Below are 14,502 nucleotides of genomic sequence, written 5' to 3' on the forward strand. Positions count from 1 at the left end.
GTTTGACTATCAAACAACTGTTTGATACTATTTTTGGTGTAACTAAAATTATTGTGTGGATATTACATTTTTTCTATTAATCTCAGATTATTTAAAAATCAAATAAAAATTTAAGAAGCTTCGAACCTATTAATTTATAAATAGCAATACTATTAAGTCAATATAAATACATAACTATTATGTAAAACCGATGCATCAAATATATTAACATTACAGTTTAAAAACAGTAAGTTAAATCATAAGTAGAAAGTTTAAGAATGTTATTTTAGTAGATTTTTATAGATAAGGAGTTTTCCACTACATATTAAAACAGAAACTTTTTCATTGGAATTATAGAAATTTTCCTTTTTACCATCAATGCCGATTTAAGTAATGTTTTCTTTACTAAAGAAAAAAAAAAATTTGAATGCTCATGCAAAATCTGGAGTGCAAATTTCTTTCTCGGACATGGTTATTTCTGCAGTGAAATCTAGTATCATTGTATACATTAATGTTAATGAGCTTGTAGTATAATATGATATATAGGAATATTCTTTAAATTAACATCGATCTAAAATTTGTTATAATACGGCGCGGTGTGGTAGTATCTACCAAAAAAGATGTGATTAATTATGAACAGTTATGAAAAAAGTAGAAAAGATGTAGTTTTCAGCTCATTATAAAATAATTAAAACTTATGTTAAAATTTTTAATAATCTAACATCAACTTTGTTTATTATTTTCTACATTTTAGTTTTATTACTATTAACAGCCTAATATTTATATTTTAGCTTATAGTATTTTTAATGGACAATTTGATGACCTGTGTGCACATTGAAGTCTACGAGTGGACGTTACAAGCGAAATCAAACAAATATTTAATATAACAAAACTCTGCTTAGTAAAAGCTCTATAAGAGGATAAACTTTATTATAATAAAATAAAAGTAAAGCTCTATATCTAAAAAATATAGTATAAATGTAAAAATCACTTCTTTCTTTATATGTAAAATAAAATTAAACATTACAAAAAAAAAATCTGTCATAGATAAAACAAATTTCCATCATTTTATTATAATAAATGAAGAATAAACGAGAAGAAAATCTATGATAAGAAAATAGAATGAGAAGTGAAGGAGTTTACCAATCTTCTCTAAAAGAAGCAATTTTCTCTTTGATTTTGTAAGCACAATTATATATTTCCTTTAAAATAAATTTTGTTTAATTTAAAAAAAAAATATATATATACATAATAGTTTAGACAATTAAAGTACATGTACAGCAACTAGAAAGATGAAAATTAAAGATGCGAGGATAATCAAATAAATAAGTATATTATACTTCTATTATAAGTATATTATATATATAAGTTTCAAATTTGAGTAAACTTTATAATTTTATATTTTCTTAAATTAAATTATTAATTATGTATTTTCATTCAAATTAATTTTTTATTTAATTATTTTTTTTAATTTAATGAACTGATATAATTTATAGTTAATTAAATGTGTCATTATTGAAATTAAAATGTACTTAAAATAAAATAACTTTTTGACAGAAATCAAATTCAAAATAAGCTAACTTTATAAAATAGTATTAATTATAATAACTGATCAGTTCATAAGTATATAATTATGAAATAATTGTTGGTACTTTCAAGTTTTAATGATAATAGAATTTTGCTTATTTTAATAAGAAAATCAATAGTAAAATTTAATAATGATATTTAATAGATTATTCATTGAACAAGTTTTAATAGAAATAAAATTGAAAAAAAATATATTAATAAAGTTTCCATTAACAGTATAAGTTTTAATTAATAAAAAGCAATTACTACAAAATACATTGATATAATGATTACATTGACACATTGGTACATTGATATTAAGAACAAAAAATTAATTAACTAATTATGTATAGTATTGGTGGTTTTCGTAAGTTTTGAAATTTGATCACATATGCAAGTTAATTGCTCAATTTTTATTACATCAATATTGACAATATATATTTACATTATATATCAATAAATTGTTGTTTTTTATTTTGTAGATTTTTTGTCTAAATTTCGCGTGAACTATATTTTTAATTATTATTTTAAATATAAAGAAAATTAAATAACAAGAATATGTAAATTTATTGTTAAAATATTTTAGACTATTAACTTATAGAAATTGTTTAGAAAGTATTTATAAACTTTTATAAATGAACATTTATATATAAATAACGAATAACAGATAATAGTAATAATAATAATGATGATAATAAAATTTATTATTATTAGTATTATATAATGTAGTACAGTATCGATGGTATTTACATTATTTGTTAGAAATGTACATTATGTAATATGAAAAATGTAAGGTGTAGAAGATAAATGATTAATTTTATACTAAGTTATTGAACTATGAAAGATGTATATAGAAAATATATAACTTAGAAGTAATTAAAAAATGGAAAGTCCTGTATCGATTATTAGTAAAATAGTCATATTGCTTTTTCCACTAAAATTTTATTTTTTATTTGTATTCAATTGTTACGTATATAAAAATTACCACTTTTATTTTTTAAATATAAAATGCATAAACATACAAAACATGTAACAATTTCGAATTAGCGTTATGAGAAAGAAAATTGTACTGATACTAAGTCGAATCGATAAATAGAAAAATTCATGCCTGAAGTATTTTTATTTTTCATACTGTACATATGCATAGTGTATATATGTCGACTATATCAGTTAAATGCAATTTAGTTATAATAAAATATAATTAACCAAACACATTCCATATTCGAAATGGATTAGTACTAATAAAATCACTATATGTTTATCAGGATTTAATTTACCAAATATTCAAAATCTTATTATCTATATGAATCAAAAACTACAAACTTTTCCTTGAAACTATATATTTTATTGGTTCTCGATTGAAGATGAAAACCTATCATTGTTCAAATGTTATGAAGATCTAATTAAATTTATTATAATAGTTAATATAAATGCATCAAAACCCGTTTATTTTATATAATTTTTTTAATTTAAAAAGTATAATTAAAGTATTTTACGGGAAAAGTTTTTAATTCTCATAAAAGAAAACAGTATAACAGCTTCATAAAATAAATACATTTATATACTTGTTATTGCAATTATAATTAAATTTATATTATTTAAAAATTACTCAATTAGACATTAAACATAATTACTTAATATTTATGTTTGATATATCGTTAATTGAATTAAGTAAAAAACACAGAATTAGCAATATCACTATTTTAAAATAATAGATAAATTTATTCATGGGAAATTAATATAAAAGTAATCCATTATTCTTAAGATATAAACAAACGCAGGAACTTATTTAAATTTTAGGCAGAATCAAAATATTTTTAACAATGAACATGCATTTTAATCAGATATATTAATTCCTTTTAAATAAACTATCTGTAAGATATTTAATAAAATATTAAATAAATTTATATTAATTATTTGTAATCAAGAAATAGATTTTAATAAAATTATTAACTTACTAGTGTACTGAATTATTTGTAGGAATAATTATTGCTTATGACTGCTCACGTTAGTTATTGGGGATTTAAAGGTATATTTTATTGCCTGCTGATCTTATGCTTCTATGTTGATATATAATTTTGTATAAGATGAACAACACAATCAGATCAAATTGTTGTAGAATTTGAATTGATGCGTTTGCGTATTTGATATTTATTTACAGCTATTGTTTTCATTCTGCGAATACTTACTTCCGTGGATTTTATTTTTTCATAATATACCTAGACAGATAGTAATATGCAACTAAAAAATTTTGCTAAATATTAGAAATCAACCTATTTCTATTTGAAGCAGCATATGTATTAAGCAGAAAATGTAGTATATTTTAAATTTAATTTTATATGTTAAAAAAATAGATATATATAAATATGAATGGTTTATATAATTAGATTATATAGCTTAAATACAATATTTAACTAATAAATAAAATATTTTTCTAAGTTGGCTAACAATTAGATTGGAAACATTTTTTCGTCAAATTATTCTTTTTATACGAAATATCTTTTTAGTTCAAAAATTTTTAATCAATTTACCGAAAATTTCTGAAGTTAAACAGTAAATTATTTTTCAATGATAATAAACTGTTTATTACATTTTATTTATATTCATTTTTTAGGTATCTTTCATTGTCCATTGCTATTTTACTTATTTATAAACGAATGTGATTACAAAAAATATATCGTTCCACAGTATTTTTAAATATGAATTAAAATGTAATTTATGAAATTATATTACAATATTGAATTTAATGTTAAATATATTAAAGCAGTTCAACATTAATTTAAAAAATATAAATTGTACTGTAATAGTAACAAATAAAACTAGAATTTATTTGATGAAGGGTTATATTACATTCAATAACAAAAATTATAAACATACAAAGTATCCAGACATATTTAAAAGCTCAAACTAATAATTTTTTATATAACAGATCGAGTTAAAAAAATGTATTATATGTATGCATTATTGCTGTTCAAAATTTCAAATAATATATATAATTGTACTATTAAATTCACCTTGGAAATAATATATTATACAATGTATATATAATTTTATATCAATATTAATATGAAATTTTTTTTAATTTGGTTATATAATAGTTAATTTAAATTTAGCTTTATTGAAAGAATATTAATTTAATTTGATAAAATATTGAGATCTTTAATTTTAATTTATATTTATATTATAAACAAATTTTTGAAGTTAGTTAAATTATCTTATTATAAAAATTACCGTTAATGCAAGCAATGAAAAATAACAGAACTATAAGCTATTTTATAGTTTTCACCTTAAAATCAAAATAATTATTGTAAATTTTTTAATTAAAAATAATTTTCATTCAATTTAAAATGTTAATATAATACTTAATATTTTCTATTAAATATTTTTAAATATGAATTATAGTGAAATACGACTCCAAAAAAATAGCATAAAAATATTTTTTATATGTTGTTGCTTTATTAAATAAAATAGAAGGAATTGTTCTAATATTTTATGATACAAGACTGGAATTTATTTTCGTATTACTTAATAGCAGAACATGGTATATTATATTTACTTTAATGATAGAATTAGCATTAATAATATTTATTTTAAATTAAAATAATCATGTTAATAATTCTCATAATTGATTGGTAATAGTTTTTATATAAAAATTAAAACATTTTTGGATAAGTTCGTAAAAATATAATAAAGTGATAATTTCATTAATTTTTTAATTTATATTGAAAAAAAAACTTATTAATGCAATGCATAGTTCCACCCACGCTATTAATTAAAGTGCACACTAAAAATTTAATTGCATTATTTTACAAGTATATTTAAAATTTTGTTTAAATATTTTTGATTATTAAGTAATAGGAAAAGTAATCCAGTTTTAGTTTTGTTAATACTATCATTTTCTTTTTTAAGTGGTTATTAATGTATATTGCATTGATTAAGATTGGCAACTCAAAGTTAGTATTAAAATTTTATTAGTAAGAGAATTAATTTATATTTAATTTAATGTATATCGGACATAGGGGACTTCGACATCATTTCCATCTACATCATTACAGCATAGTTCAAAAACAAGAGCACGTACATGAGGTTCAAGTTTTTTTTTCGAAACTTTTTTTACTACTTCTGACATTGATAAGTTCATTCGTTCTTGACATTTTTGTTTAGCCATAAAAAATGAATAAAGCATGCAAACTCCTTGAGAGAGCATTGTAACTTCTAAATTATGCTTCTGTTTGAAATATTCTAGAAATTCTTTTAAATTCATTTCTCCCTGAACTTCAAACCTGTCCCATAAAGTCCATTCTTTATCATAATATTTTAATTTTGGCGCTGCTATAGGTTCAGAAAACCCAAAAAATGGTAGAGCAAGATTAATAAATCCATTTTTATATAAAGATAGATCTGTGAAACCTTGTGCTAATTTTACTAATTCAAAACATATTAAACCAGCTACAACACTAGTAGTCGTTGCTATAGCAGGAATAATTTTCCCAGCAATTAATTTACTTTTATGTCTGTCAGCTGCTTGAATTCTATAATTCGCAGCTCTAAGATTTGAAGCAGCTACTATAAAATCTATATGGAAGTTCTTGTCATCATCTTTCTCAAATTCTTGTGGATTAATACTAAGACCTATAAATTAATAATTTACTAAATTAGTAATTAATGAAAAATTACAATACAAAAAATGTTATTATTAACTTATAACATTTTCTAATACAGGATATATATTACATTTATTCGGTAAGTAGAAAAAAAATATAAAAAAACGATTGGATTAATTTCTTATTTATATAAATTTTCAATTTATTATAATCAGAAAACAGAAATCGAAATAATAAAGTTAATAGATGAATTATTTTCATTATATTTAAAAATGTACATTAGCTGTGGAGTATTTAAAGCCTAATAATGCACTTCAAATACGTTGAACATTTATATAAGTACTTTATTAAAAATAACTTTTAGAAAATCAGTTTCATACTTATATTTAGAGTTTTGTTTTATTCAAGTTGCCGTTGGCATTTTCTATCGATGCAGATGAAGAAATTACATGCTTTTAAATATATAATACTTATATTATTAATAAATCTTATAATCAAAAGATGGCTGTTTATTAATCATTAAAATTTATTAATGGCTTCAACTAATATTTTCAATTCGCATGTCATTTTATAATTCTATTATTTTCAATACTTATTGATTGATAAATCTATAATTGATTATCTTGATTCTATATTGAGTGCACATTTTTTAATTTAATTTCTATGTTTAAGGTTTGTTGTTTACCTTACTTTAACTTCACATTTCATCACACCCGTTGTTTCTATTTTTTATTAAAATGTTTATATTTACGTGATTCCTCACATATAATAAATATAAACAATATAATAATATTATGTACATATTACCGTATTATTTTCTTATGAATTGTACAATATTTATTACAATATAGAATTTTTATTAATATTTAACAAAAAAGTTTTAAAAAATAACGGTGCCAAATTTCATAATCAATTAAATGCATTGTAATATTACTATAAAAATTTTAAATATTAATTTCTTATATTCAAAATTGTAATTAAAAATATTAAATCCAATATAAAATATACTATTTATACATTTCATATTATGTTAGGGTTCTTATACTCAGAAACAATTATAAATTAAAAAGTTACAGCAAAAACATATTTGGAATCTTAGAACCACGATTAGCTTGTTATGACTCCTTATTTATATTCCTATTTATTTTCCTAGTATCTAAAATTTAAATTATATTTTTAATTAATAAAAAATAATATTCAAAGAACAAAATTTATAATCGTTAAAATATTATAAATAAATAAAGATTTTACTTAATTATTTTGTTTGTTTTTCCTTCTTTATCCTTTTTATTTCAATTTATTTTATCAAATTTTACTTTTCGAATATATTCGTTATATTAATAAAATTCCTGTCGGTCTTACATTTTTAAATAATATTACATACGATTTTATTGTTTTTGAAAGATTTCTTTTAATGTTTCTATATATTTTTTTGAGTATTTTTCAGGATTTTTGTGTTTCTTTTTTATCTAATTTCCATTTTTATATTTCTTTAATTTTTACTTATCATTTTAATTTTAATTTTTTTAATTTTTAATAAATAATTTTTACTTTTTCAAATACCGATATTTCTTTTTTCTTATTATGAGAAAATATTGTTAAATATTTTTACATTCCACATAATTATGTTTGAATTCAATAGCATAATATGTTACGCAAATTGTCTTAATGTAAAATCGATCATATGACTATTGTAATTTGATTATTTTGTATTTTCTAAAATATGCCTTACATTAAATTAAATTGTTGCTGATTGTAAATGATACCACAAACTATTTGGCTATTTACACAATTATAAATCTGTATTATAAGTAAAAATAACCAAATAAGCATTATTTTAAAAATCTTTATTCAAATATATATATAGTAATAAGATCAAATATACATTTAATAACTTTATAAATCTTTTTAAATTTGCTTAATTAATTGAAGAATTTTTTGCAATGAAACGAATTAAGGTTTCAGTAACTTAATTTTTAAGATTTATAGTTTTATTTCAAGTAGATAATGCTGTAATCTTTTGTTGATTAAATTTTTACAATAAATATTATCTTAATTTGTATCTAATTTGTCAAGAATTAAAATTCCTTATAATTAATATCCTTCTATATTAATGGTATAAAAAACACGTTATTTTTTAATAGTTTTGATGTATATTTATTTATACTTGATACTCATTAAAATTTATATATTTCACTTGCTATGTCACATTTACATATAGCATTGTAATATCTACTTCGACAATGATAAGATTGTCTTCATTTTTGTTTTATTTTACTACTAAGATGTATTAAAATTATTATATGAAATACAATGTATTTATATTTATATGTTTCTATTTATTTTTAAAAGTCAATAAGTCATAGAATGAGATATTTGAACCAAATTATCTAACAAAATATAACGTACAACTAGTGTAAGCTTAAAACGTTAAAAGAAATATAAAATATACAAATCTTTTCAGTAATGGTAATTGTTGTAAAGTTATACTAGTTACTTAATTATAAAAACATATATTCATGGATTTGATGATAAATTCATATATTCTACATAATGAATAGGATAGTGTCAGAATCATAAAAAAATTTGTACTGATGAATTATTACTGATAAAAATCTTTTCAATTTATTAATGATGTCTTTATTGTATAATAAACCATGTGAAAAAAAATTTGTAATAAGCCAAATTAGAAGATTGTTATTGAGATTACTATATATATATATATATATATATATATATATGATAACAATTAAAAATTGAATTATAAAACGAAGAACAGAAATAAAAATGTGTAAAAATAAAAAAGATCAATTTTTAATAATTTATACAATATCTGAAATTTTAAATATTTAAAATATAAAATTTACAAAAAAAATTAAAGAAAAACAATTGTTAAGTAAAAGCTGTGTTCTATGCATTTGATTATTAAAAAATCTGAAATTCCTTCAATACTTAATACAATTTAACAAAACCACAATTCTTTATAAAGTAATTCTAACTAAAGATAAAATTGAACTCAATAGTAAGTTACTTCAAAACTTAACACAGCTAGATATTATTGTTATTAAAAATGTTGCATTAAATATATACTAATATTATAAAATTAACATATATAATTATAATTATTAAGAGTATATACAATATATAGGTATATTTCATTTTAATAACAATTTTAACATTATGATCTTCAACTATACATAACTATAGTGTTAAGCCTCATGGTATGTAAAAGAACTTAAAATTTGAAAAGCAAAATAAAATAATTTAATAATAAAAATCAAAGATTTATATTTATGGAGCAGTTATCTACAGTAAGTTATTAAGAAGCAGAATGATTTTGTGCATGCATATGCTTATATCCTGTTAGCCGTTTTTATTACAACAGGATACATATACAGATTATTGTTGTAGTAGTTAGTTAAAATTCCTATTTTTTTTTAAACCTTTACAAGTTTTGTTTTTCAAATTTTCTGTTGATTATGAGCATGTATTATAGTATTGTTATGAGACAATTTATATATTTAAATTTTATTTCTTTTTTTTGTTATTATAGTTTTTTATTTTCTTCTAATATCTGATTATTATTATTTACAATTATCTAGATAGATTAATTTTCTATAAGCATGGTGAGTTTAATGTTTATTCACTTCGTTTCTATATTATAAATTCACTGTAGCTTTAATATTTGTAACATTGCAGCATTTTATCAACATTTGAAGAAAACAAAGATTTTTGTTTGCAAAGAACAGTTTTTTTATTTAGACATGTTTCAACAATATGTTTTTTATATTTTAAATTAATGTGTTAAATAAAATTTTTCTTTATTTTGCTCTTCACATACATGTTCTGTTTACAAATTATTTTGCTATTAGTGTTAACATTTTTTTACGTACAGCAAATGTAAAAGAAAATATTAGTTTAAATAAGTAAACACAATTTGTTAGTGAATAAATTGGCTTGAATTCTGTTCATAATTTTTAATTAATAGCTAATTTTAAAATATATATGTATATGTGTAAAAATATAATTGATTACGCTATTATCAAAAATTTCTAATTTCTAATTTCTAATTTTTGATAATAAATTTTTCATTATTTACATATTACTTAATTAATAATACAGTTTTTTTTTATTTTAGATTTTATAAATAAATTTTTAAGTGAGAAAGTTTATATATACATAAAATTTTATGTTATATTTTGTATTGAAAATCATGACATTAACTTTTTTTTTTAATTACCATGTCTATTTTACCATAAAATAATTCTATATAATCTACATTACGTTATGATAGTCATTTAAAAAATATATTGAACTTTTGTAAAATGTGCCGAATTTCTTAGTCTTTGTTTTTATTTTACAAAGTATGAAAAGTACTATAGAAGAAATTCGAAGTATGTTTATTTAATTATTTACACCTACCTCATAAAATGAGTATGATTCACAATTTCATAACACGTGCATTCATATAAAATAAATAATGTATTGTAAAAACATTTGTAATTCATTTGTAAATATTGTAATACCTTTCAATTCTTCTACTTTTGGTAGATCAGCCTGGAGTTGACTTAATCGTTCATGATCAATATTTCCATTTCCATTTGAAACTTGAACTTGGGAATCTGTTTCAGCTATTTTAACACCTGATTTTGGAGTAAACTCTGGTACTTCAACAACAGATATAATTTTAATGATTTCTTCACGATTTTTATTAACAGGTACTCCATACACAGCTGATTTTAAATTAGCTGCAGCAATAATATAATCCATATGGAGTGCATTATTTATGTCAAAATCTAAGGGAATTGGACAACGCTTTGGTCCAGACCAAAATGGTTGACCACTTGATGTTATTTGCTCAGGTGGAAAATTAAACAAAAGTTGTCTTATTTGATTATTATATTGATCTTGCCAATGACATCGAGCCCACACAAGACATTCTTCAAATGTCTTAGGCCTTTCATCTACCAAAGCTGTTTTAACTGATTCTAAAACTTCTAATGGTTGTACTCCTGGTAATTTTAGAGTTCTTTCAATAAAATGCGGATCACTGATATATTGAGCAGCATTTTCAGCACACTGTTTAAATAGTCCTTCAAAAGTATCTCTAGCCCATTGAAGAGTATGTTCTATAGCATTTGGAAAATTTTTTAAAGTACATATAGGTATACTTTTTTCAGGTGGATCTTGCGAAGAACTATAAGATTCGGTTAAAAATGGTACCACTACTTGAGTATTTCCCTTAGTTCCTAAAGTACCAGATTCAAGAAGTGGTTTGCGGTAATAGACACAACGACGATCTACATAAATTCGTGCATCAACATTATCGAGTGCATTTGCTACTCCATCTAAAGATTTAAAAAAGTCATCATTATAGATCTTTTCTGTTTCTGGACCAACGCGATTTTCGTGAGCACATATTTTAATTTCAGAATTCATTTTCTTTATAGCTCTAGCTGCTGTTGAAGATTTCGATTTTTGAACATCAGAAGGTCTAAATAGAAACTGCCGATTAAGATTTGATTTTTCTATAAAATCCATATCAGTAACTGTAATACATCCATCTTTTGCTGCAATTCCAAGCATGGCAAAATTTTTAAGTAGTTCACATCCAATAGCACCAGCCCCAACTATAAAATACTTTAAATTTGCCAATTTACTTTGAAACTCTGTCCCAAATATAGAAATTAAACAGTCATAACGAGATCCAATCGGTTGATAATTTTCTTCATTAATTGCAGAATTATTTTTTGGTAAACATTCAACAGCGTCAAAATATAACCATTGATATATTGGATGAAATTTTCCTGAACAAGCTTTCATAACTTCTTGAGCAATAATACCTCCTACAACTGCATTCATTGGACTAAACTGACCACTAGATGTTTTACAAAACAAAGAGAGAAGTTCTTCTTGTAAGCCAAAATTAAAATTATATTTGTCATGTATAATGTTTGCTAATTGTAAAAATTCCTGAAAATCATTATCATTCCAAGCTCTAGGTAATTGGTTATTCTTTTCAACAAAATGATGTAAAGTAAGGAAAGCCAAGTGTAATTGTTGTGGATACTCAAATTTTCCATAATCAGAGATGACAATTTCTGGATGTGTAAGTGCTTCATCAAATGCGTGAAATTTTAATGTTTTTGGAATTTTTACTTGAGTTACTATACCTCCTTGAGTATATTCAGAATAAGTTGATGTATCTCCGATACTAAATGTGTAAGGTCCGAGAACTTTAATTTTACTTGGTGGACGGCCATTCAATTCAATCATACCTTGTATTTCAGAAAATGTTACATAATCACCATCTTCCATTCCATGACGTGTATCATCAAGACATGTCACAATACCTTGATTATCTCGTGAAATACTGGCTATCATAGCATTAACAGGTGATTCCCCAGTTGTATCAATTACTGAAAAGTTATCTCCAAAATCACAAAATATTTGAGAAAAGAGGCCTCTTGTATCTCCAATGATAAGGGCAATATTATTTTTTCGAGTGATTTCAGCAATGCGTAGTTGTTCTTTTAACGATGTTTCAGTAATAACAATGACACTAAATTTCTTTAAAAATTCATCTGTTAATACCCCAGAATAATATTTTGTTGGTACATAATTATTTAATTCTGATAACCGTTGATAACATGCTTTAGCACGATTTTTTCCTATAATAAAAGTAAATTATTTATTAAAATTTATTAAAATTATATTCATTTATTAAAATCAATTTATATTTGAAGAAAAATATATGAAAAAATATACTTTTTGAAATAAATAGATTATATATGATCATTATTCTTTATTTTTTAATAAAAAATTTATAGATTCTAAGTAAATCTAAATAGAAACAAATTGTGTACAATTTTAAGATTTATTTTTATTTTGTAAATATTTATGAGCTTTACGTGAATATTAAAAATATTGATAAAATTTTTTATACTTGGCAACAAATGTAGGTTTGTTAAAAATTCACTCATTATCAATTAAAAGTATTAAGTATTAAATTAAATTAAAAATATATACTTTTAAAAACAATTAAAAAAATATACTTGATTATATCTTATAAATAGTAGTTTGTGTAATGATCTAGTTTACATATTCATATTTATAATACTTTTTTAATATGATTGAGAAGAAAATTGTTTTTTGGACAGTATATAAAAAATATAATATCTTATTGATTAATTTTTAACAAATCTATTTTATCCTTTTCTAAATATTGCATTAATATATTCTTATTTGTTAAATAGCTTTAATGAAATTGATAAACTTAAAAAAGTTTTTAAAAACATGATACGATATGATTATTGTCGATACCACAAAATTTTGTATTATTTTTAAACAATTAATAAAAATAAAAGTTCTGCAAATACAAAAATATATTATTTATATATAAATATTATATTAAAATTGGTATAAAAAATTATATAAGCAATAAATTAATTTTTTGGTTGTTAGAAGTAATTTAAATCTTACCAATATCATCTTTACTCAAGTAAAATTGGGATCCTAAATCATTTACTTGACAAATAACATTATCATGTAAAGTAACTGATTTTACTCCACCAAGTATGACATTTTTAGATATCTCAACACCTAATCCACCAAGCCCTGAAATAAGAACATCTGAACTTGCCATACGACGCATAGCATCATGGCCCAGAACATATAACTGACGCGAATAAAGTCCCTCATCAATGTCTGAATTAACTTGATTAGTTTTGGAACCATTCTTTGCCATGCCTGCGATATTTAAGAGGTTTTCAACACCTCCTGCCGTATTGGCAATACGTCGTTTTTTATTTGGGGGATCAATAGAACTCTCCGCCACTTCAGCACTAGACATCGGACTTTACAAGATCCGTAATAATGTACTTGGGACTGCTTATTTAAAATTATACCTCAAGATGAATATGTAATAATTTTTATATAAGTGATAAAATTTTATTATAATTGTATCAATTTTTCTTTTAGCCTGAAATGAAATTTAATCATTATATTAATATAAATCTATTTATATTTCAAATAAATAAGTAATAAATTAAAATAAATATATGATGAATTCACAATCATTAATATTTAAAAAATATTTAGTTGATTTATATTTTATACTTACGTATATAAGTATAAATAAAATTTGTTCAGTATTTACTTAAAATTATATAAATTATATAAATTTGTATAATAAATTCACCAATGAAATTTATATTCTTAAATCTCTTCAATCAACTATTTTCGTGAACAAGATTAGAAGAACAAGTTCAATTCCGAATTACTTTTTTTTACACGATTCTAAATCTACTACTGTATAAAAAAAAATGTAATTTCCGTCGTCGTTTTCCGAATA

The 14,502-nt window shown here is 21.7% G+C and overlaps 1 protein-coding gene across 1 annotated transcript; it reads right to left on the bottom strand.

Annotated features, from left to right (window-relative positions):
- Positions 1-5,499: 5,499 nt before the first annotated feature.
- Uba1 (ubiquitin-like activating enzyme 1) lies at positions 5,500-14,104 on the bottom strand. Its single transcript, XM_011505379.1, has 3 exons — positions 13,632-14,104; positions 10,676-12,820; positions 5,500-6,177 (listed from the first exon to the last, which is right to left on the bottom strand). Exons 1-3 carry the CDS (start codon positions 13,999-14,001, stop codon positions 5,540-5,542), a joined length of 3,153 nt encoding a protein of 1,050 aa, XP_011503681.1. The 5' UTR covers positions 14,002-14,104; the 3' UTR covers positions 5,500-5,539.
- Between the last annotated feature and the right edge of the window lie 398 nt (positions 14,105-14,502).

The sequence above is a fragment of the Ceratosolen solmsi genome, unplaced genomic scaffold (assembly GCF_000503995.2).
Source record: "Ceratosolen solmsi marchali unplaced genomic scaffold, CerSol_1.0 scaffold75, whole genome shotgun sequence".
NCBI lineage: Eukaryota > Metazoa > Arthropoda > Insecta > Hymenoptera > Agaonidae > Ceratosolen > Ceratosolen solmsi.

Excerpts from the sequence above, each read along its gene's own strand:
- Uba1 (XM_011505379.1), bottom strand. The coding sequence starts at position 14,001 with ATGTCTAGTGCTGAAGTGGCGGAGAGTTCTATTGATCCCCCAAATAAA. Across the intron at positions 12,821-13,631 it reads CTTGAGTAAAGATGATATTG|GAAAAAATCGTGCTAAAGCA; the intron begins GTAAGATTTAAA and ends CTTTTATTATAG. Across the intron at positions 6,178-10,675 it reads AAAAGTAGAAGAATTGAAAG|GTCTTAGTATTAATCCACAA; the intron begins GTATTACAATAT and ends ATTAATTTATAG.